Source organism: Crinia signifera, chromosome 6 (genome assembly GCF_055691185.1).
Source record: "Crinia signifera chromosome 6, ASM5569118v1, whole genome shotgun sequence".
Taxonomy (NCBI): domain Eukaryota; kingdom Metazoa; phylum Chordata; class Amphibia; order Anura; family Myobatrachidae; genus Crinia; species Crinia signifera.
The window spans coordinates 152401806-152427177 of NC_139222.1; the positions used below are offsets into that span (position 1 = coordinate 152401806).

Sequence of the window (25372 nt, forward strand, 5' to 3'; positions counted from 1 at the left end):
GGCTATGATAACCATCATGTATTTACTGCCTGAAGAGTTCTGCAAATATCTTAAGTGACTCATACTCACACTCGCCTCAACATTTCAGACAAACATTAACTGTGGGTCTCTTATGACAGGATGCACATGAGTGGTGTTTACAGAGCTGAATCTTCGGACGAACTATGCATGCACCAGTGACGGCCTACACGCCAAATAAGACGTAAACACATGGATGGAGTTCACTAGTGCCTATAGGGCCTAATTCAGACCTGCTCCCTAGGCAGCGAACACTCGCTGCCTAGAGAGCGGGTAAGCACCACCCCCCCCCCCCCCCCAGCACCGCCCGCATCCCCTCGCTAGCATGCGATGGGATGTGTCCAAGAAGACATACCCTCGCATGCGGCCGAAATCATTTGATGGATGCAGACTATCGAATGACTTCTCTCCTCTTCGGTACTACAAGTCAGAATGAATTGACACCATCCGCCCACCCCAAACAGGCGTCATGCGGTTGTTGGCCGACTTTATGTACTCATTAGCAGTGTACAGATGGAGTTGGAACAACATGGAAACTAACATGGAACTGGGGTAAATCCTGATACTGATAATGACAGATCTGCCATAATAACAGTGGATGCGACAGTCTTACTATACATATATATATATATGCTTACATACATGGCCAGATTCTCGCATTAGCATTATATAATAAGCGGACATCCGCGAGCCAACAGAAACGCGGCTGCAAGTGTCAGTGACAATTATAGGGGACAATTTAATCATGTGTGATGATGATACTGCTTTGTCATATGAGCGCCATGAGAACGCTCATAATGATGGAACATAGGGGGGAATTCAATTAGCCATGGTAATTTACCGCTTTCTAACAGATCCCCAAGGTCCATTCAATTATTCTCTGTAGTGAGCTTGCACGCGGCAGTTAATGAGGATTTCTTTTTGTGACAAAAATCCCTGCTAATTAGCCTGTTTTCCGGCACTGCACAGTGTTAACACATACTGTATAGCCAGGAATTTACCCCAAATTCTATGTGTTAATGTCCAAAGACAGGTTACTTTATTAGGCAAGAAAAAGGGTCACTCTCTAATGGAATAGCCCCAGGCTTTAAAGCTCAAGTCTACCCCCATTTAATCTAACAGGGCTAACTGAATTCAGCCCATAGTGACTACAACATCACTCACCCCTGTACTGATGCATGGTGAATAAACATTATTCCTCAAATGTAAATATCTGTGATGGGGGCACATACGCACATTGTGGGTAAATTAATTGCCTGATGAAATCCATGTACAGTACTTCACAATCTGACATGAGAGACTTCACCTAAACCTTCCTTACACATTCTCAAATCTGTATTATATACTTGCCACCTGCACATTTATCCGGGTGTTTGCTATATCACTAGATATAACAGAAGTAATAAATGCTGTCATTTATTATTCAGTACAAACCAAGGTATGTATTTAAGGGGTGTTAAAAGAAAATGGACCTGCGGCTGATATATGTAACAGGCAGTAACTATCCTTTACACCTGATTAATAACATTTATCTGTCCCAGGACAGTTTTGTGCTCCATACTGTACTTGCAGTGCAGGGGTAACAGACTGGTGGACGAGGCAGTTACCCTAGGGCCCCCTCACATTGGAAGCGTCCAAGTGTAAACACCTGAAGAGGGGTTACCTTATGGATGCGGTGGGGGTCGTGCTTCCCTGAACTCACGGATCTCAGTCTGGAGTCTTCTCTTGATGCAGGAATGGACACAGGACACTTGACAACGGGAATGGTTTGACCTTTTATTCTAAAACGGTCAGTTAAAGCATCACCCTCTTTTACGGAATACGATAACAGTAATTTCCCAATATAACCATACAATAAATGCAATATAACTTCTACAAGGCATAAACAGCAGTTTCGCATTTGGTACGATACCAGGCCTATGGAGCTACCGGTAACTCTAAATCACTCCGTCCCGGCCTATCACTGTGGCTCGGGGAGCCAGTACTAACCTCCACTGAACTGCGAGTGGGTTCACTACTTACGTTTGACTGCAGTGATAGGGCCAAATGCGAGTGAACCTTACAACGCACTGTATACTCACAAATTACATCGGCAAATCTCCATCAAATAAATACACAATCTAACCTGAGTACCCGGGTACACTTTCTACTGCTAAGACCGGTCAGTCCTGACAAGGGCCTATGCATAGGACTTTAAGTAGCGCGTTGCGGTTCTGGTGCACTCTATAGGAGGTTCTTAAACCGCTGGATAGCAGTATTATTCCAAAAGGGGGTCCTTCTTATCCACTGATAGGGTTAGTTGGTAATATGGCAAGGAGGCCCGAAAGCCCTTATAGTCGCTCATGTTTCCTTGCCCAGTCGAATGGCACAGGTGAGGCCTTATCCATGTCTCTTTCCTAATAACAGTGTGCAGATTAGGCCAGTTAAAGTTGCACTACAGGTTTCCGGCAAATGGAGTCAAATGGCTGAACAGCCTAACGGGCTACACAGTTTGTGTTGTAGGGGTCAGATCCCTCTGTATTTGCTCCCCGCTCCTATGTGCAAAGGTGTCAGCATTACTTGCCCCAGGGGCAGACTTACGGTTTGGAAGGTCACCCTGGGCCGGCAGGCGGTCTGCTGCTTCTCTGCTGTGCAGTGGATGACACCCCAGGAGTGGGTAGAAGGGCTGGTACACTGCTGTGGATGGCTGAATCTCTCTCTCTCTTATTCACACAGGGGGGTCCCTGGCACGCTGGTGCTCTCTCCCTCTGTCAGCTCAGTGAGGTAGGCAATTGGCACTGGCCTCCCCTCACTCTAGATGTGGCTGGCATACGGGCTGTGGGGTCAGCAGGGGTCACCACGTGTGACTACTGCCGCTGTGCGGTTTCTCTCCCCCCTTGTGCTTGGCCGGAGCAGCTAGCAGGCAGGGAGGTCGGCGGGGGTCACGCTCCTTCCCGCGCTCCCTCTCAGGGTCCGTTCTGGCAGTCTCCGGCTGCCGCGTCCTCTCCTCCTGCTGCTCGGGTCGGCGGGGGTCACCTCACGTCAGCAGCTCCTTCGCCCTCTCCTGTTCTCCCGGCGCGCACTCTCTCCTGCGCCGCCGGTGTCACGCTGCTCCAGGTTTCTCCTTCCTCCTACCCCCGAGCACACGCACGTGAGTTCTCCTCCAAACTGAAGCCCTCCTCCCCCGTCAGTCCCAGGGCGGGCTAGGTTTAACCCCTTGGCTTCCGGGGCTTACACAAGCATAACTTGAGGACTTAGGGGGAGCCAGCGTTTGGGTCACAACAAGTAAGTCAGAACATGTGCCAGGTGTCAACTAATAATGATGGCACAACTTTGCCACCAGCAACTGGCAGGGGCCATCAAGATCACACAACACAAAGCACAAAGAACTTAGGTAGCAGTGGGAGGATATTAAGTTGCTTACTTACATTTCTGAATAATATTTCAATGCCTAAAATGAAACATAGCTTTATGGGCACCTACCGAAAGCAGTACTGTAAATGATGATAAATATTTCAACAACTGCTGAATTGGTTTTGAGTACAGAGGATGTGGGGGAGGTCAAGGTGTCATTTACCCTGGAGACCACAGACCTTAATATGGACTTGCATTATACATTAAGAACATACAGTATAGAACAATAAATAACATGCACACAATAGTAGCCAGATATATGACATCTGTAATGAACATTTCAAGTAAGCAGTGCCTGTCTGTACATTAATGCAGCTACTGGATACATAGGAAGACATTAGCAAGATACAGTAGCAAAATTATTATTTATATTTTATCACAAGTGTAAATAATCAATATCACAATAAAACATCTGTGTACACAACTAAACTGACCAATGTCTCTGTGGGCAAGTGCGCCTGCTGATTTAATTCGCTAACCAATAAAATACAATGCCAAGCTTCCTATTTTGGGATTGAGGTCCGGAGTACTAGAACCAGTTGCTAGATCTCCAGTGACGAAACTAACAGGTGGCACGCCAGCATGAAATGTACTCAGCAGGACGTGAACTATTAAAATAAAAAAATAAAAAATACTTATGACCAATATTTCAAAAGCTCATATCACATCCAGCTATAAAGGGCAGTGTAATGTGCTGGCATTATATAAATAATGTTATTAATAATAATAATAATAATTATATAATCATCATTATAATCACAGAGTAGGTGGGACATGCATTCGGTATGTAATCAAGGCAATGATAATTCTCTATTCCAAATTCAATTTTACAAGTACTCACTTCCTAAATGCAGTTAATGTACTGTAGCCATTACTGAGTGAAATCTCTTGTGACAATAGGCAGTAAATTAAACCGGGAGAACAAGAATAAGAACTTACAATGTATAAAATATATATGACCCTAGTATGATTTTTGTTTTTACGTCACCTACTGTAAGTTAATATTTTAACAGACAAATGAGCGGTGTAAAAGTGATCCAATGTTTCTTTTATTTAAGTTCTAATATAATAGAAATCGCAACCAAGGGGGTATTCAATCCCGATGTTATTTTGGACAAGCAGAAATATAGGTCATTTTCAACAAGATTATGTCAAATTTACATTCAACATATTCAAAGTCAGATCCATTTTTCTGACTGTAGGAAAAGATTCTGACACTAGAAATCGGCAAAAATGTCCGCAAACAGTTGAAAACAGACGCAGATCCCACAATCCAGCTGCCTTTTTTTCGAGAATATTTCTTTATTATTTTACTTATTAGCAGTTTCTTATATAGCGCACACATATTCGGCAGCGCTTTACAGAGAATATTTGAACATTCACATCAGTCCCTGCCCCAGTGGAGCTTACAATCTATATTCCATATCACATGTACACGCACACACAGACATACTACAGTTAATTTTTGTTGGGAACCAATTAGCCTACCAGTATATTTTTGGATTGTGGGAGGAAACCAGAGTACCCAGAGGAAACCCACGCAAGTACGGGGAGAATATACAAACTCTGCACAATTAGAGCCATGGTGGGTATAGAACCCATGACCTCAGCGCTGTGAGGTAGTAATGCTAACCATTACACCATCCGTACTGCCCCAATACAAATATTTCAGAAAGATGTGGCCAAGAATGAATACCCCTCTAAAAGAGTCCTGTATGCAGGTTCTGACCGGGTCACTGGTGATTTCAGTAGCCAGCGCCGGGCCAACAGTGCACATGCCTAGGGGTAGCACATGCTTAAGGCAGCACCACAGGCTTATGAAGTCAGCTAATTTTTTTTTCTCATTACAACTTACATTTTTTTATACTTATTTTGCAACTTTTATGTGTGTGTGTGTGTGAGTGTGTGTGTGTGTGTGACAGTGGGCAGTAAATTGTAATCCCGGAAGTTATAGTGGAGGGAGTTTGGGGCTGCTTTTGTGATCTTGTGGCACCCAGACTGGCTACAAAATGAAGAGACCTGAGGGGGAGGGGGTGGCTTATAATATGCCTAGGGGCTGCTGGACCTCTAAATTCACCCCTGCATTTGACTGGACAAGCAATATAGATTGTAAGCTCCACTGGGGCAGGGACTGATGTGAATGTTCAAATATGATCTGTGAAAGCGCTGCGGAATATGTGTGCGCTATATAAATAACTGGTAATAAATAAAATAAATATCAGAAAATTAGATCTTAACAGCTCAAAATCTTAAATTACAGAAATTATTTTTCCATAATAGCGATCTAATGTCTAGGGTGACCTAGCTATGCTAGGCGGGCACTGCTGCGGTGCTGTCACTCAGCACACAGAGCTGACAGCCCACACACAGAGCGAGCTGTCAGCTATGTAAACTGAGTGAGCCGACAGCGCCAGTTTTCTCCGGTGGAGAACACTGGTGTCCAGCGAGATTGATGGACACTGTCCAACAATCTCGGCCAGCGGCAGCGACGCCCAGGGGGCGTGCATTGCAGTCGCTATAGCCCCTACACACACACACACCGATGTACTGTAGGGGCATTTTCTAAGCGACTTTTCCAAACTAAGCAAAGTCGCTTAGAAAATGCCTTAATATCGGCATGTGTGCAGGCCCTATCACCATTTGGCCCATTACAGGATCTCAATATATGGAATTGTATAGCAATAGTGGTTATGTCACATATAATTATAAAATATAGCAGTTGTGGTGTTTCTTCTCAAGGTCTGTCATATAAAACTACACCTTCACTTTTTTTATACCTTACCAGTAGATTTCCCTATGAATTATTTAATATGAAGCTGTGAGTTTGTGTTCTAAGCCTCCCACATTCCCCTCCCAACATCCCTGGAATGTGCAAGTTCCACTTAACAGCTGTGAGAGAATCATCAGAGTCAGGAGGAATTCCTGGCCCCAGTATAACAGTGTGGGAGAGTTAAACTACAAATGTCCTGCAGCACCAATTCTTATGCTTCATAGAATCAATTTCCATAACAATACTTTCTACTTTTCCATGTAGCTCCATATTGTCACTTCCTCACCCAATATCACAAACGTCCATGGATCAATTTGTCTCTAAATTGACTGGACGTCGCTAAAAAATTGAGTAAGTAGAAAAGCTTACCTTCCAGCACCACCTCTTTACCAGTCTTCTTCAGAGCTTGCACTGCATCATCGTGAGTAGCATCAGACAAGTCAGCCCCATTCACAGACAAAATGGCATCCCCCACATAGAGAGCACCTGTCAAGTCCGCAGCTAAACCCTTGAAAATCTTGGAGATGAGGATAGGCATCTTGTTTTCCCTTCCGCCTGTAAAATGTATAACAAGAAATAAATACATGACTAATACATATTAAAAGTTAAATACAAAAACAAATACTACTACTACTACTACTACTAATTAGTGTTCCTTCTAGCACCCGCTATCTTTGAAAACCCATGCAGTTCCTCTTCCCTGCCTGGTGTGTCACTGTCTGCTGTAGTGCTTCTAGCACAGTGTGGTCTGTATATCAGCACTGATGTGCAAACCAGACCTGTGCTAGAAACACCACAGCAGACAGCGATACCCCAGGCAGGGAAGAGAAACTGCATGGGTTTTCAAAGATAGCGGGTGCTAGAAATTAACACTACTAATAATAATAATAATAATAATAATAATAATAATTTCATAGTATTTGTATCTGACTTATTTAAAGACAATTAATTTACTTGATTTGGTCTTTTCATTTTTTGTCGATTGGTCACCTATTTTTAGCCTCATTTTACCACAAAATGCCTTCCCAGCCCTACCCCAACCATACCGCACAACAGAAAGACTTAAACATCATGGAAAGCCACCACCTCATCTCACCCCGGACTCAGAATTTATGTATACAGCCCTATGAGGCTTCAAACAAACAAAAAAAAAAGTCCTGAGTTAGGAGGTCATTCTGATGAACGTGGTTCGATGTTGAAGCTCTGCGCATGCACATCCTCGCTTATGCGCATGTGCAGGACTTTTATGAGGGGGCCTTCGGAGACCTGCATAGTCTCTATGGCTCTCGCAATGTGGGGGTGTGAAGGGGGCGTTTGCATTTGCGAGCACTATAGAAATCATTTGATGGCCGGTGACCATCAAATGCACTGCAAAACATCCATTTGCAGTGAGGCAGGGGGCGTGCATTCGTACGCCCGGCGGGTGGCGTTAAAAGGCTTGCTAAGCAGCAAACTAACGCTGCTTAGTGAGTCAACCAGAATGACCTCCTTAGTTTATTTGGATCATGAAGTCACACTTATACCCCTTTCACGCATACATGGAAATCCTGGGTTTTTGCATGTGAACGTGCATCAAACTGGGAATTCTGTTGATAGTTTTACACTATAAATGTTGACATACATTAAGTTGACCACTAAAGGTCGACATGGCTTAGGTCAACACATGAAATAGGTCACGGGCTAAGGTCGACACAAGCATTAGGTCGACAATGGAAAGGTCGACAGTCAAAAGGTCAATATGAGTTTTTCACTTTATTTTGAGCCGACTGATAAAACACTCGTGGGGCTTTGACAGGGAATAAAGGCGGTTAGTCTGATTACTTTGGTCCCCGGGTGTTCGCACAGGGAATCTATGTTTTTGGTCAACCACTGAAAGTAGATATGGCTTAGGGTGACACCTTAAATAGGCCAACGTGGATGCAAAGTCGACACAACAATTAGGTTGAGAATGGCTAGGTCAACAGTAATAAGGTCGACATGTGTTTTTCACTTTTTTGAGCCAACAGGCGGTGTTTCATGCACTACTATCCACTAAGGCAGTAATTTTCAACCTTTTTACCTTGCGGCACACTAAATAAGATTTAAAAATGGCCAAGACACACCATGAGATACCTACAGGGCAAAACACATTGGCCCCCACAGGAAAACAACAAACCTATTGGCCCCCATATAAAAAACAATCACACTGGTCCCCACAGGTAACACAAATAAAATACATTGGCCCTTTACATGAAAAGAAGAGACCAGTAAATAACAGTTGAACTGGTGGTGGCTGTACACTGGTTTGGGCATCTCTAGATGTGGGGCATACTTGCCTACTTTTGAAAACTAGTTTCAGGGAGATTCCAGGTGCTAGTAAAATGCGCTGTGCCGCTTCAAACTGCGACCTGTCGCGCCGAAGGCGTGGCCGGCCCAAGAATGGGCGGAGCTACACACAAGATGGGTGTGGCCTTGGGGAGAGGGCATGGACAAGCACCGCAACCCCCATTTTCATCATTCCTAGCAGCTGGGTAGCTCCCTGCCTGCACTCCCTCCGTCCCTGCGCTGAAGAGATGCCATGTGCAGGCTTATGGCATCACTTTAGCGATCACCAGCTGCTCTGCAGAGCAAAGCAGCGGTGAACTTCGGCTCCCCCCAATTACCCACGTGGAAAGGACAGCGGGTCAGTCTCCAAATAGCGGGACTGTCCTGCTGTAATTGGGACAATTGTGAGGTATGCTATAGTACTAAAAGCAGCAAATAAAGAAAAAAAAAAAAAAGAATAGAAGTATTGTACCTCATCCACACACAGCACCTGGTGCATTACATTTTATGGTGAGCACACACATGGCAATATAATGAACGGTATCATAATATTGCCCTGTCTGTACACAACAAACGACAAGCGCTCCTGATAGTAAACTTAACAATATTGCTCATGAAGCAAATTGTCAAGTCTGTATGGGTAACACAGCATACCCCTTCCAAGTACTACACCCAGTACACACAGCACCAAGCTACATTACACCCACCCACCCCATATTAGACTATGTACACAAAGCACCATATTACATTGTACACAGCCCCCCATATATAACACACAGCACCATATTACATTATACACAGCCCCCCATATATAACACACAGCACCATATTACATTATACACAGCCCACCCATATTACATTATACACAGCCCGCCATATGACATTATACACAGCCCCCCCATATGACATTATACACAGCCCCCCCATATGACATTATACACAGTCCCCCCATATGACATTATACACAGTCCCCCCATATGACATTATAATATACACAGTCCCCCCATATGACATTATAATATACACAGTCCCCCCATATGACATTATACACAGCCCCCCATATGACATTATACACAGCCCCCCCCCATATGACATTATACACAGCCCCCCCCCCCCATATGACATTATACACAGTCCCCCATATGACATTATACACAGCCCCCCACACACACATTACACAGAGTACCCACAGGCATATGACAGCCCCCTCTCCCCCAGACTAGTACACATAGCCCCAAAGTAAATCCTACAAGTGCCAGATTACACACAGCCCATCACTCCCCCAGTACACAGCACTCGCCTGGCTGTGCTGTTGTCCCTTCCTGGGAGGTGCAGGGAGCTGGCAGTGTGGTGGATGCAGCACATGGCAGCCGGTGACAGGAGCAGGCCAGGAAGAGCGTTGCACGGAGCTCACTCTGTGTGAGTGGGTGGGCGGAGCCAGCATCTGAAGGAAGCCCTGACTGACAGACTCTCCTGTTCCTTCTGCTGTACGGACTTCCGCCCAATATACACAGCATCGGCTTCCCACAACCCTGCGGTGCCGGCTGTCATGTACTGGATTGCAGGTCCCTCGGAAGTGGTGCGCGCACATGCGCAGTCCGGAATGTACTGAAGGCCCCGCAAAAACCGGGAGGTGGGGGCAGGTTTGCGGGGCAGCGGGAGGCTCCTGCAAAAATCGGGAGCCTCCCGCTGAATGCGGGAGGGTAGGCAAGTCTGATGTGGGGGCACACTTGAGAACAGCTCAAGGCACACTAGTGTGGCACGGCGCAGTGGTTGAAAAACACTGCACTAAGGGATAATATAATAGTGCGTCCAGCGTAGCAAGTCAACGTGTCCAAAAAATGGACAGCGCAGCAAGCCGACGCAGGACACTGATTTGTCGAAAACCTTATATCGACCTTTTGACTGTCGACCTAATACTTGTGTCAACCTTCCGATCTTAGCTTTGATGACCTATTTCATGTGTCTACCTAAGACCTGTCGACCTTTGATGGTCGAACTAATGTATGCTGACCTTCATACAGTCGATCCTATGACACAAACACACACCACCCCCAGTGCTTAATCCTAACCCCAGTACTAAAGGTGGCCATGCACCTACAGATTTATCTTCAGATCTGGCTGGTTGGAACAAAAACATGGTTATGGATGAGAACAAAGGACCATTTGCTTGGAAATGCTGGAAAACTGACAAACTGTCATTCAGATATTACCAGATTTTTGTTCTAACCAGCCAGATCTGAAGGTGTATGGCCACCTTTACACTACCTCTGGAATGTCACAATTCCAGCTCTCAGTATACTGACTGCCGGTAACCTGGCCTGAAGCATTCTAGCCATGCAAGGGGAGGCGTTACAGTAATTGCGGGTCCATGGGTTAAAAGTTCAAAACAGACAGCCCAAAAACCTAAAAAAACACCTCATGTACAGTAGTCTTTCATTTTCACGTTGACATTTTATTTCTGTCTACTTCTAGTTTATTTATTATTTATTATAATTTATTAGCAGTTTCCTATAAGGCGCACACAGATTCCGCAGCGCTTTACAGAGAATATTTGAGCATTCACATCAGTCCCTGCCCCAGTGGAGCTTACAATCTATATACCCTACCACATGTACATGCACAAACAGACATTCTAGGGTTAATTTTTTTGGTTGCCAATTAACCTACCAGTATATTTTTGGATTGTGGGAGGAAACCGGAGTACCCGGAGGAAACCCACGCAAGTACGAGGAGAAGATACAAATTCCACACAGTTAGAGCCATGGTGGAAATTTAACCCATGACCTCAGCGCTGTGAGGCAGTAATGCTATACATTACACCATCCGTACTGCCCCAACCTTATACAAGTCGACCTAATAAACCAGGGGTGGCCAACCCGCGGCTCTCGAGCCGCATGCGGCTCTTCCCTTACTGAGCTGCGGCTCCTTCAACCACCCCCAGCCTGTTGCAGTGCCGTGTAAGTTCTTCCCGATCACTGTGGGCAGCCCACGCCTCCCCACAGTGAGCGGCTGCATACCATAGCGAACGGCCACGAAGCACCGTCCCCCCCCCTCTCCCCATATATGACAGACGTCTGGCGTCATCCCCCTCCCAGTCCCTGCACAGCGTGAGCGTGCTGCTAGCGGCACCCTCCTTCCCTCCCGGCTTTATATTTTCCTATGCAGCGTTCTGCTGAGCCGACCATATATGTAGCTGCACTGTTATGTTGATGGAGGTAGAGTTTGCATTTATATGTACTGTATAGCGTTAGAGGCAATGGATGGATGTATATGAGAGAGACAGTGTATGGATATATGTATGCATGTATGTATGTATGTATGTATGTATGAAGAAGGCAGTGTATGGATTGATAGATGAGAGTGGTGTATGTACTGTATGTATGAGGGTGGCGGGGTATAAATGTATGTATGTATGTATGTATGTATGTATGTATGAGGGTGGCGGTGTATAAATGGTATGTACAGTATGTAGGTATGTATGAGGGTGGTGGTGTGTAAATGGTATGTATGAGGGTGGCGGTGTGTAAATGGTATGTACAGTATGTATGTATGTATAAGGGTGGTGGTGTGTAAATGGTATGTATGAGGGTGGTGGTGTATAAATGGTATGTATGTATGTATGTATGTATGTATGAGGGTGGCGGTGTATAAATGGCATGTACAGTATGTATGTATGAGGGTGGTGGTGTGTAAATGGTATGTATGAGGGTGGCGGTGTGTAAATGGTATGTACAGTATGTATGTATGTATGTATAAGGGTGGTGGTGTGTAAATGGTATGTATAAGGGTGGTGGTGTATAAATGGTATGTACAGTATGTATGTATGAGGGTGGCGGTGTATAAATGGTATGTATGTATGTATGTATGAGGGTGGCAGTGTATAAATGGTATGTACAGTATGTATGTATGTATAAGGGTGGTGGTGTGTAAATGGTATGTATGAGGGTGGTGGTGTATAAATGGTATGTATGTATGTATGTATGTATGTATGAGGGTGGCGGTGTATAAATGGTATGTACAGTATGTATGTATGAGGGTGGCGGTGTATAAATGGCATGTATGTATGTATGTTTGTATGTATGAGGGTGGCGGTGTATAAATGTAATCATGTATGAGGATGGCGGTGTGTAAATGTGTGTATGAGGGTGGCGGTGTGTAAATGTACGTATGTGCATGATGTTGGCTCTTCAGCATCTCTAAACATATTTTTTGGCTCTTTGTTTCTGACTGGTTGGCCACCCCTGTAATAAACCATACCCAACACAACACAGATTTCTCCAGCAATACAGATGGAAAGATCTTTGATTATCAGTTTTTCATAATCTCCATATTTTATACCTATAAGTATGGAGAAATCACTGATTACTCTGCCTGCACAATCCTGCAGTCCACATAGGCAGCAATGGGGGCGGTGCAGGAACAATATTTATATGAGCTTCCCTCGTCTTTTGTTGAAAACTGTCATGTGTCTGTAAAATGTCAGTGAGGAGCTGACTGTAGCATCATTTTTAGATGAAACTCATAATGTCATCTCTTGCAGGCGCTGTCATTTTTTACCTGCAGAAATGGACAGAAACAGGAGACATTTTCCCTCCTGCTTTCTCACTCCCTCAGCTCCTCCCTGCACTCATCCAAGCAGCCTGCTGAGGGGAGTTGTTGTTTCAGCACATGCACATATATAATCAACCTGAGAAGAGTAATAACTGCTAAGTCATCCTGGTCATATGAATTAATTCCTCCTCTATCATTTATACTCCCATCTTTCTCACCTTTCTGCCTACAATCTTTCTCTTACACCCACCTCTCTCTCCTTCCCATTGAGAAAGTCCATGATAAATGCCCTGTGCATACACAGTCCTGTGCATGGACTCTGACAACATACAGACAGACGCTTTAAACATTACTATATCACAATCATTCCTCCCAAATGTCCCAATTTTCACCGGACAGCCACATTTATTGTGACTGTCCCTCTTTCCCACCCATGAGCAAGTGTCCTGCAGTGGCAAGTGTCCTGCAGTTGGGAGTCCCCCTGTCACTTGTAAGTAGACTCACATTCGCACATCGCCTATTCACGGAGACAAAAGGAACAGGGGACATGGCCGGCACCTCACAGAGCGCTGGCCATTCCCCAATAGTAATGACAGGATGAGACGTGGCTCAAGGGAGCGTAATCCCTTCAAAGACATGCACCCTTATTTGTGAAACCACACCTCTTTTTCAGCACTGGCCTGGCAGGGGTCCAGGGTTCAGCTGCCCAAATGTAGCGAGGTATATTATAGTATATTATAGTACTAATCATCCCCTGTATGAGGTTTTAGATAAAGCTGGTGATATACAGATGCCAGAAAAGCACCCTGAATGTTGTACTACAGATAGAGTCATCTATAAGGATTAAGGGCCCCATTTACCATGATCGCATTTACAATTCGATCTGGGCGAAATATTACCGCTCAGGATCGCATTGTAAAATGCGATCACACTGGCTGGATGTATCAAATTTTAGGGGGCAGGGACATGGCTCCGAAAGAAGCCAATCCCTGCGAAGCGCTGACCCGGAAGCCAGGGGGGTCTGCGAATGCACGGTTATGCACTGACCCCCACTGATGGCACTGCAGTGTGTAGCCCATAGGCTACAATGGGCTATCGCCATCTCAGAATGGCAATAGCCCAGGGATGCGAAGCCGGGCTGCCTGTTGATACATCGGGCAGCTTTGCATCCCCATAGAAACCTATGGGCAATGTGGCGGCAGCGGTGCAGGGGGATCGCAGAAGGGATCGTAGATTCCTGCCGTGGTCCCCCTTTGATACAATTGGGGAAACTTAAAATTTGCGGCTTACCCCAGAAAACTGGTGTTTTCGGGGATTTAGCCGCAAATATGGTTTGATAAATGGGCCCCTAAGTGAGCCAGAGCTGTCAGACTTAATCCTATGCTGTTCCCCTTCTGTATTGTATTGCAGCTGAGAACAATAGGCCTTGGTGAGCCATGGCTATCCAGAGACGACTAGTTTAAGAAGGCTCCATCTGTAATTTACTCATATTTCACTAAATAAACCCCTGTATCATCTGAACTTTGCATCTCTGTTATGAGGCCTGCGTCACAGCGGATTCCAATTTGCACTAAACTATGACTGTTTTTTCTCAACTATTTACATTAAGAAGAATATAGGCAAATGTGTAGGCTTGAGGCAGTGGTATGTCTAAATATAGCCTTGTATGTGGAGGCCGATAAAAGATCCTAAACATTTTTCTGAATAGCGCATAGTAAATGAGAAACTTGATATGAAAGCATTTTATTCTAAATAAATATTTAAAATGCCCAAAGTAAGATTGCATGCCCAGATTTAAAATAGCCTTGATTTTAGCAGTCACTGGTTGAACGTGTCACAGCTATTAGAATACATTGGTGCTTACAAGGGGCAAGCCTCAAGCACTGCGGTTCAGTCATGTTCAATATGACATGCTAGTCTTAGGAGTGACTCCTTAAGCAGATCATTGCCATTTAGGAACAGATGACCTCTTAGAAATGTCTGTATGACCAGCACACTTTCTGTGTTCGTCTGACTTCTTAAAGAGAAACTACCTTCCGATAAAAAATGTAAAATGAATATGTTGTTGAAGAGAGGGTATGCTTTAATAGTGAATTCCATTCAATGCCAGAATAGCTGTGGTTAACCAAAAAATGAACAAGAGTTTAATTGCTGCATACTGTCATTGCTGTGAATGCCCATCCCACATCCCAAGTCACTGATTGGAATCAATGAGTAAATTGCAGTTATTGGCAATAATGTAGGCGGTAGCAGAACCTTTTCTTGCCTCCTCTGCTAGTTTACCTAGCATACATTTACAGAGTGAGGCATTTCCATTTTGATGTGATTACCTTTACTCTAAGTATATAAGGAACAGCACCACTTACTTTGACAAGCATCGTCATTATAGTCTACAGTAGCTCCCAGATATATGAAGCAGAAATTGCAATACTAAGTAATCCTGATATTTTGATTAGGATGCCCTTCCTCCCAATATCCCACTCACCTTGCCATGCTGGCTTCATTCAGATTCTTCACTCACCAAATGTTCTTATGTTCAGATTATAACAAATGGTATATCAGGGAAGCATAAAGATATGGGGAATCTGTCTTTCTTGGACAGATATTGGGAAGAGGACATTGAAATGAACATGTTTTTAATTTCATTTTGCAGAGTGAAGTACATAGAATCACATTAATAATGTCCTTGGTGAGTGCAGATGATCCATTGGTGGTTTTTGTTTACAAAATGTGGGCATCCCCTCGTACACACCAATGTTCAGTTTTTTACTTTCTTTAAGTACTTGTTTTCTTTTTTAAACATTCGATTTTTATTAATAGGACAAACTGGAATATACATGAACATGCCATAATGCAAGCATATGCAATAGACGTTACCAAAGAAGCGATAAGACAAATAAAAAAAAAAACTTTCTCCACATACAGAAAGGTGCGTCAGGCTGACAGAGTCGTAGCTTGCCCAGTATTAGATTAATATCCCAAGGAATTGTCCCATATTTAATAAAACTGAGAATAAACAGTAAGAAGTAGGTAAAGACAGACACAAGCAGGAGGCAGACACAACAAGGGGAAACACAAAGAAAGAGAGGCTTATTAGCAACCCCCTAAATAACACCAAAAAACTAGGGGATCAATCATTCATCCCGGGCGAGTGCAGGACTAATAAATCAACAGGTTCAATGTGGTCGAGGGGCTGACCTCCCCTTTCCCGAAACTCTCCCCACTTAAACCACTTGATCTGTATTGAGGAAGGCGAAGAAGAATATTTACTACCAGCAGTCTCAAAAATAAAGTGTTTATGTACGTTATTGATAATAAGTTGAATATTAGGCACAGAAGGGGATTTCCATAGTCGGCCAATGGCCGCCTTAGTGGTGATTAGAATGTGGCCCAGTATATATTTATCACAACTAAGCAATGGGAATGGGATGCTATGGAGCAGGGCCACCGTAGGCTCCAGTGTTACCGACAATCCCAGGACTTCTTTCATTAGGGAGAATACCTCACTCCACAGTGGCCACAGGATTGGGCATTCCCAAAAAATGTGTAGTAAAGAGCCAACACATACACAGTTCCTCCAACAGAGGTTAGATGTCGAGGGCCAAATGGAGTGAAGCCGCCGAGGAGTGAAATAGGCCCTATGACATAACTTGTAAAACATTTCGCAGTGATGCAGACATCTAGAGATCCCAAAGCAGGACTTGAAAAAAATCGCATGCGATGCGACCGACGCGATTACCGCGATTTTACATAGGGAACAATGTTAAATGGGTCAATTGACCCGATTTAACATAGGGATCAATGTTAAATGGGCCACAGACCCCAAATAGCCAATTGTTAACGCCACCCCACGATCAACGTGAACCCGAAGCGTGGCGAGCGGCGGCGGTACGTGTCCTCCGACCTTTTCATACCCCCACTATCCACGTCGGCGTGGAGTTGAGAATAGATAGTGTGGCGAGCGCAGCGAGCCACCGAGCCCGAAGCGTGGCGAGCGCAGCGAGCCCCGCGAGGGAACGTGGAAACCTTCACAGGTATGCGCGTCCCTTCGCGGGCTTCACAGGTATCCGCGTCCGCTCGCCACGCTTCGGGCTTGCCACACTATCTATTCTCAACTCCACGCCGACGTGGATAGTGGGGGTATGAAAAGGTCGGAGGACGCGTACCGCCGCCCCACGCGGGCTCGCAGCGCTCGCCACGCTTCGGGTTCGCGTTGATCGTGGGGTGGCGTTAACAATTGGGGGGCCCAGGGTGGCTATTTGGGGTCTGTGGGCCATTTAACATTGTTCCCTATGTTAAATCGGGTCAATTGACCCATTTAACATTGTTCCCTATGTAAAATCGCGGTAATCACGTCGGTGGCATCGCATGCGATTTTTTGGTTGCATGCGATGCGACCGACGCAATTTTTTACCTTGCGATGCCTATGATCAAAATCGTGGGCACCCTTCTAGGTAAAGAGTACCAAATCTTGTTTAGGTATATGGAATTGTGTCTGAAGCTGGTAGAAAGAAAGAAGGGAACCCGCGCCCAAGATGCAGGGCTTAAAGTGAGGGGGAACAGGGTGGAACTGAGTTCCACCACCTCAAATGGTGAGGTGAAACATTTTAACCTCCACATTGGCTCTGCACAGTAATTCTCACAGCAAAGCATTCTAGTTTGCAGGGGGATGCCAAAAACCCTACCACTGGCCCTGTCTCTGCCTAATGGGGGATGTGGAGGGGATGTAATTAGGTGGCATAGAGAAATGAGTTCCCCCAACTCTCCATGACCACTTTATGCCCTGCCAAGATGTCTTTCAAGCACGCAATCACTCCCAATCCAAGCGCCCAGACGAAGATCAGGGATAAGGCTAGCCAAAGTTTTAATAGGGAGGCAAGGAGCCGGTAGGGAATCATCTGGGTCCGTCGCCATCACCGCATGCCAGACGCCCATAGTGGTCCTGATTGCAGCTCCTGGGCCCGTCCAGGTGGGAACTTAGGAAGGAAAAATACCTGACTAAGGATGCAAGCTGAATGGTAGCTATCAAGGTCAGGGTACACGACCCCACCAGAATCTTTTGGTAGCACCAGGGTGTGTCTGGCAATACGTGGTCTGGCTCCTTTCCATATGTATCGAGAGAATAATCTATTAATCCTGAGGGAGCGGTGTATGGGGATAGATCTAGGGATAGCGCGAAACAGGTACATTAGTTTGGGTAATAACATCATCTTGGCCGCTGCTATACGGCCCAACCAGGAGATTTCGTGGAGTAGCCAATCCTGCGTAAGTTTCTCAAGTGAGCCTAACAGGGGGCAAAGTTACAATCAATGAGGTCAGCATCTCTAGACAGATGGACTCCTAGGTATTGAATAGCCCGCGACTGCCAAGCGTATTTGTGAGAATCTTTAAAAAGGGACAGTGTCGCCAGGGGAATGTTAAGCGGAGGGGCTTCCGTTTTAGTTGTATTAAGTTTATAATATGATATTTTAGCATACTTGTCAAGAATATTGTGTAGTTTGGGTAGAGAGGAAGTAGGGTTTAATATACATAACAAGATATCGTCAGCGAATAGACTAATTTTGTGAGAGGTATTCCCAATTTCAGGTCCCTCCACCTCTTGGTCATTTCTGATGGTCTCAGCCAGAGGTTCTATAGCCAGTGCGAAAATGGGGGGCGAAAGAGGACAACCCTGCCGAGTTCCATTTGTGATGTTAAAACTAGAGGAGAGGGTTCCATTAACAAATATTTTTGCAGACCGGGACGAGTATAGGGCCATTATAGAATCTAAAAATCTACCTTGGAAGCCAAAGGAGAGCAGCACGGATTTGAGATAGCCCCAATGCAGCCTATCGAAGGCTTTTTCTGCGTCTAACAACAGCACTAATAAAGGAGTTTTGTGAAAATCGCATAATATTAAAGATTCTGCGAGTATTGTCTGGGGCTTGTCTACCTGGCACAAAACCCACTTGATCTGGATTTATAAGGGAGGGGAGAAGGGGGCAGAGACGATTTGCTACCAATTTGGCATACATTTTAACATCAACGCTATTGGGCAGTAGTTTAAAACCGATGCAGGTGATTTGCCTGGTTTAGGGATTGCTACAATTTGCGTTAGCTATCTCACCTGGGTCCGAAACCCTGCCCCCCCCCGGAAACATGATGGATTCGGGCCTTCGAAGACATAAAATATCTGACTAAGGCGAGACATGTTTCGTTGCACCTCTTGAAGTTCACTTCTTCCCTCCCTAACAGCAACTGTCTATAAAGGGTTTTATTAAGGGGGTCTGCTTTGTGTGCTTCCTCCAATCTAGTCATTTCCTGTTCTGCTAACTCTAAATTATTTTTGTTCGCTCTCTTGATCCTGGCGGCAGCTTGAATGATAGACCCTCGTATAACTGCTTTAAGTGAACACCAGTGATTAAATATATTGGTGTCTTCAGGGGAATTAGTGTCAAGGTAAGATTTGATGGCTTGTTGAATGGATTTAAGAACCTCTGGCTGAGATAGTATATACAGTAATTACCCATCCTCCATAGGCCTGGTGTAGTGTTCCGGGCGCTGACATCCCAGACAACTAGGATAGGGGAATGATCGGACTAAGACATAGGCAAAATTTCAATTTTGGAGATAGACGATAGCGTCCTTTTATCTGTCAAAACTAAATCAATTCTAGAATAAGAGGAATGTACATGAGAATAGAATGTGAAATATCTGTCTCTCGAGTGTTTGGTACGCCATGCATCATAGAGATCGAATTCACCTAGTATATGACGGAAACCAGTAGGGTTCTTAGATGCGCGTATCGGGGGCAATGGAGGGGTGATTTAGTCGAGCTGGACTTGTCAACTATAGGGTCAACGACTAAGTTAAAGTCCCCTAGCATCATAATCGCTCCGTTCGCACAGCGCTGTACAGTAGCACAGACCTTCCTGCAAAATTGCAATTGCTTTGAGTTAGGGGCATAACACGACACCAGGGTGACCATTTTACCGTCGAGGGACCCAACCAATATAAGAAAACGACTCTCTGGTTCGGAAACCTGGGATTCCAAAGTGAAGGGGCAGTTATTTGAGATAAGGACAGCTACTCCAGCCTTCGTAGTCGGGCCATTTGCCATATAGAAACATGGAAAATGACCAGATCAGAGTTCTTAAAGTGAGTTTCTTGGATGGCGACTATACTCGCCTGTTTTTTTATGAAAAAATTAAAAAGCTAATTTTCTTTTTTGAGAATTTTCAAGCCTTTAACATTTAGTGAAATAATGTTTACCATTGTAGAGAATAGAAAATAGTCTAAAGATGTACATATTTGTTATCTCTAAAATCTTAATGTTATACTCTATAGGTGTAAGACAGTAAGAAGAAACAGACAAGACAAGAAAGGGAAACACAATGGGACACAAATAGACAAAGGGACAAAACAAAAACAAAGGAAATAAGGAGACTCCAAGAGGAGCCCAAGTGAGGCGCCAAAGGACCACCGCCTCACACATCAAGCTAACCAGCAACTCATTTACAGGTAACTGTAGGAATCAATGTTATATCTCCCCACGCAGATCTCAGGGATCAGGATCTGCAAATAAACTGAATCTAGGTCTAAACATTGGACGCAGTCCAGCACCCTAGGTCTACTAGCAACCCCAGTATAGACCCCAGTAACATTATGAAGAATGAAGAGAATGTTCAACGGTCAAACAATGTAAAACTGAGTCACTGAATAATAAAAGGATATACGGGGCATATTGAATTGAAGGTCCAGGACATTAATTTTGCTTCTCGACCACTGACCAGTCCGGCTGGAGTCGGCGGCCTGGAGAAGAGGCCTCAGAGTGTTCTGCAAGGTTCCACTTTGCCAGTAGCTTCAAGCCATCCTCCACGTTAGAGATGATAATGGTAGAGCCCTCTCTAGCGATCAGGATTTTAGTGGGAAAACCCCACCTGTATGGGATGGCTGCCTTGCGAAGAGCTGAGGTTATAGGTTGAAGAGAGCGTCTCTTAGATAGGGTACTTTGGGAGAGATCTCCAAATAGTTGTAGCGATCCTAAGGCCTCTGCTGTTTCTGAGGAAGGTCTAGCTGTCTTTAGTAGAGCTTCTTTGAGATGGTAGAAATGAACTCTCATCAGAACGTCCCTTGGGGCTCCCTCCGGGCCTCGGTTGCCGATGGATACGGTCCAGGAGCAGGTCATGGGACGAAACAGAAGGGAGCAGTAAAGAGAAATGGTGAAACAGAAAATGTCTCAGCACTAATGGTCGGCAAGTGGGGATACTAACATGTGGTGACCCCTCACCACAGAAAAACACAAATGAAAAGGAAAATGTGTATAAAACACATATAATTTGTAGTATTCCCTCCTGCGAGCCAGATGTATTATAAAGCGGAAAGGAACATTCCTTCCTTACTAGGGACGGTCCTCTTCTCCGCTATTTGGGATAGTGCAAACCACGACCAGATGGATACGTAAAACACCTTCCCCTCACCAAAATTCTTCATATAAGAAAAAAGGTACCATACGCCCCTTATAGGGAGTAACGTCTCCTCTTCTCCGAATATGTAAATTTCTTAAACACATCAAAGGTACCAGTACACTCCTTTCCTCCCAAGAACTTCACCAGGTCTCAGAGGTATATATGGAGACACAATGGAACCGCATATGGTGTAACACAATTTATTTACAAAACAGCATACGGGTAGAATGCGTTGGGAGATATATTAAAAAACATACACAAGGTTTAAAAGATGATCTGCCACATAGGGATAAAGTCAGAACAATTACCAGAGCCGGTGGAGAACTAGATGGACCAAGTTCTCAAAAGCGCTTATGAAAATATAGTCCCGGAAACCATCAACACAAGGCTCCAAACAGCGGTCCCCGGCAAGTGCTCCAACTCAGGTCCAACGCGTTTCGACCGTCAACTACGGTCTTTTTCAAGGATAGTTCATACCTCATTGCAGATAATTATTTAAAGGCCTATGAGCCAATCAGATTTGGGCGCCGTTTCGCGCCTTCTGTCACGCAGTGATGCGCGTCACGGGGCTTGTGTGCCCCACTTCCGGCAGAGGAGACATTACGTAGATGCCCCGCTTCCGGTTTCACAGTTCGTAGCAGCAGCCAGTATATAGCGGTGCGTGAGTGCTGATATTCTCTATTCCTTGCCCCGTTTCCGTCAGCCTATGAGTGGTGGCGTTGCCCCGCTTCCGGATGTTGTTTCAGAGGTAGTATAGCCATCCATTCCACTTCCGTCATGATCGCACATTCTGTTGGAGCCCCACTTCCGATCTTCTATTATTAGTGCACGGGTACAACTATCATGGCTTATGATGTCTCACCTTTTTTTCCTCTCCTCCATGGGAATAAAGTGCGAAGTGCTTCGAATATATTTCATTAGACATATTCAGCATATCACCATACATAGAAGAATAAGAAATGTGCAAATTAGTCATCAGTATAAAATGGATATTTTCTCACATAATAATATAATGATTAAAACAATTTATTTTAAAAGAATGAGTACCGGAGGTAATAAATAAAAACCGCTGGTTGTAAGAAGTATATTAATAAAAGATGAAGGAATAAAAAGGGGGTGTAATTAAAATGCTTATAAAAACCATTTAATTTCGAAATCCTTGAAAGACCATTGGGATGTAAAGTGTCCAAATGATATATGCATTTCATTTCTTCTTTTGCCAACTGTGATGTCTTATTCTTTTTTCTAAGGTCATCTTTTACTTCTTTTATACCGACAAACCTTGTAATATGATTGGTGTTACATCCATGTACCAATTTAAAGTGGTGGGATAGGTTATGCGTCTCCACACCTTTCTTGATGTTATTGAGATGTTCGGTTATTCTTGTTTTTAAGGGTCTTGATGTCCTTCCGATATAAAAAAGTTTACACGAACACTCGATTGCATATACCACATTTGGGGTGTTACACGTAATGAAATTTTCAATGGTATAAGAGGTTTGATTGATGGATAATTCAGTTGTTTTTGAGTGACCTCCGCTTTTTATCATTTTACATCCTCTACACAAACCACACCTGTGGAACCCTTTTGTACGTATCCTCCCACTGGTGTTCATTGTGGTGAGAGCACTTCTAACAAGCTTGTTTTTAAGGTTAGGTGCTTTTTTATATATAAATTTAGGGGCCCTGGGTAAATGCGTGCCTATAACTGGATCCTTTAGAAGAATATTCCAGTTTTTCCTAAAGGATTTTTCTATTGTTTTATATTGTGAATTAAAACCGGTTATGAAAGCCCATTTGAAGTCATTGTTCTCTTCTTTTGCTTCTTTAGGTTTAAGTAAGGTCTCTCTATCAATCTCCCCTGTTCTTATAAGAGTTTCTGAAATAGTTTCGGATGAGTAGCCACTCTGAATAAACCTAATCGGCCATGTTATTTGCTTGTTCTTTATATGATGTTATGTCCGAACAATTCCGCTTCAGTCGCTTAAACTGGCCTCCTGGGATAGCGTTAAGCCAAGTATTGTGATGACAGCTATTTCTCTGGATATATGTGAGACAGTCAGTTGGTTTTGTATAAGTTTTGGTCTCTAGATGGCCATTATTATCAAAGATAGTAATATCTAGGAAGTCAATACTGGTCTGGCTTATATTGAACGTGAGTTCGATATTTGCATCGTTCATGTTAAGGTGGTCACAGAAGGTCTTCAAACTGGACTCACTCCCCTTCCATATGAAGACAATGTCGTCTATATACCTGGACCAGAATACCAGATCCGCCCCAAAGCTATGCCCGCTCCACACATGTTCCTCCTCCCAGAGTCCCATGAAGATATTGGCATAGCTCGGGGCGAACCTGGTACCCATAGCGGTCCCCACCTTTTGGGTGTCTTTTAAAGACATCAATGGTGTAGTCATGAAGGCTGGTGTTGGGAACAGATTCCGGAATCCCTCTCAGTTTGAGGTTATTCCTGCGGGAGCGGTCCTCCAGATCCGCAACCTTTTCTCTCAAAGCCGCCACCTCACCCTCTAGAGTGTCGTGAGAGTCGATTAAGGCGTTGTGGGAGCCCACTATCTCCCCCATTTTAGTTTCTAGGTGTCCCGTACATTCTCCAAGGTCTTCGACGGATCGTTGACATGTTTGGAGCATAGTGCGGAATTCGGAGGTGACCTCATCTTTAAATTGATGAAACAAGAGTCTTAAGGTACCAACTGTTAAGGCCTCCGAGTCGCCAGGGCGGGAGTGGGGTGAGGCGAGTTGAGTTGTAGAAGGTTCTGCTGTGGGAGTCAGGCCCAGCAGCCTTGGTTTTTTTGGAAGGCATGATGTAGGATGCCAGTTACAGATCATGTACTCAGTAGTGCCAGTTACAGATCATGTACTCAGTAGTGCCAGTTACAGATCATGTACTCAATAGTGCCAGTTACAGATCATGTACTCAGTAGTGCCAGTTACAGATCATGTACTCAGTAGCGCCAGTTACAGATCATGTACTCAGTAGCGCCAGTTACAGATCATGTACTCAGTAGTGCCAGTTACAGTTCATGTACTCAGTAGCGCCAGTTACAGATCATGTACTCAGTAGCGCCAGTTACAGATGTCCCAAGTAGTTTTTTTTTTTCACTTTCTAGAATGTATGGTTTTGGAATAATTTGGATAACGGATATTTAGATAAGGGATACTCAAATTGTATTGGGACCCTTTTGACTATCTGAATAGCGGTATTCAAACCTGATACTATTAAGATAGTCAACTTTGTATAGCATTCACATATTTACTATTTGCTCTAATTTCTACGGCAATCGTAATGAAACCAGAAGCTGGTCATGAAGGGTTCTTTGGGTTTTGTGTTGTCTACTTTTTCGTTAACATCACTTTTAAATGTATTACTTATTAGAGGATGATGTCAACTGCACATTAACATTGCTAGACTCAAGGTATATGGTATGGGAACCTGGTGGAATTGTTATATAGGATGATTCTATCTCTATCTAAAACACCATTTTTTTTTTTTCCAGGAGAATTTCGCCTGACTAATATAGTTTGATATAGAATTGTTATTAGTTTAAACTATTGAGTTAAAAAAACTCAAATCCATGAAACTGAAACTTTTAAAAGTGAGGTTATCTAAAAAGTAGACAACACAAAACCCAAAGAACCCTTCATGACACAAACTTTGTTTCATGTTTTGAAACCTTGTTTTATGCACAAATAAAATATATTAGATACATCATTGAAATATAAAAATATTCTGAAATACAGAATAATCCATTTTCTAAATTTCTTCTGGTCCCTTTTGGATAAGGGATACTCAACCTGTATGGACATGTGACAAGTTGACATATCGACAATGACATTCCGCAATGTTAACATGCTAAGCATGGTCCCATT

General features: G+C 44.1%; 1 protein-coding gene across 3 annotated transcripts in view; it reads right to left on the bottom strand.

The window, feature by feature from the left end:
- SNTA1 (syntrophin alpha 1) overlaps positions 1 to 25372 on the bottom strand; it is a 101104-nt gene that overhangs the window by 36724 nt on the left and 39008 nt on the right. For all 3 annotated transcript variants that reach the window (XM_083147666.1, XM_083147667.1, XM_083147665.1), the window contains one exon: positions 6551 to 6736. In XM_083147666.1, coding sequence (XP_083003792.1) covers positions 6551 to 6719 — 169 coding nt within the window. In that variant the 5' untranslated portion in view covers positions 6720 to 6736. The remainder of the gene's footprint in view (positions 1 to 6550; positions 6737 to 25372) is intronic.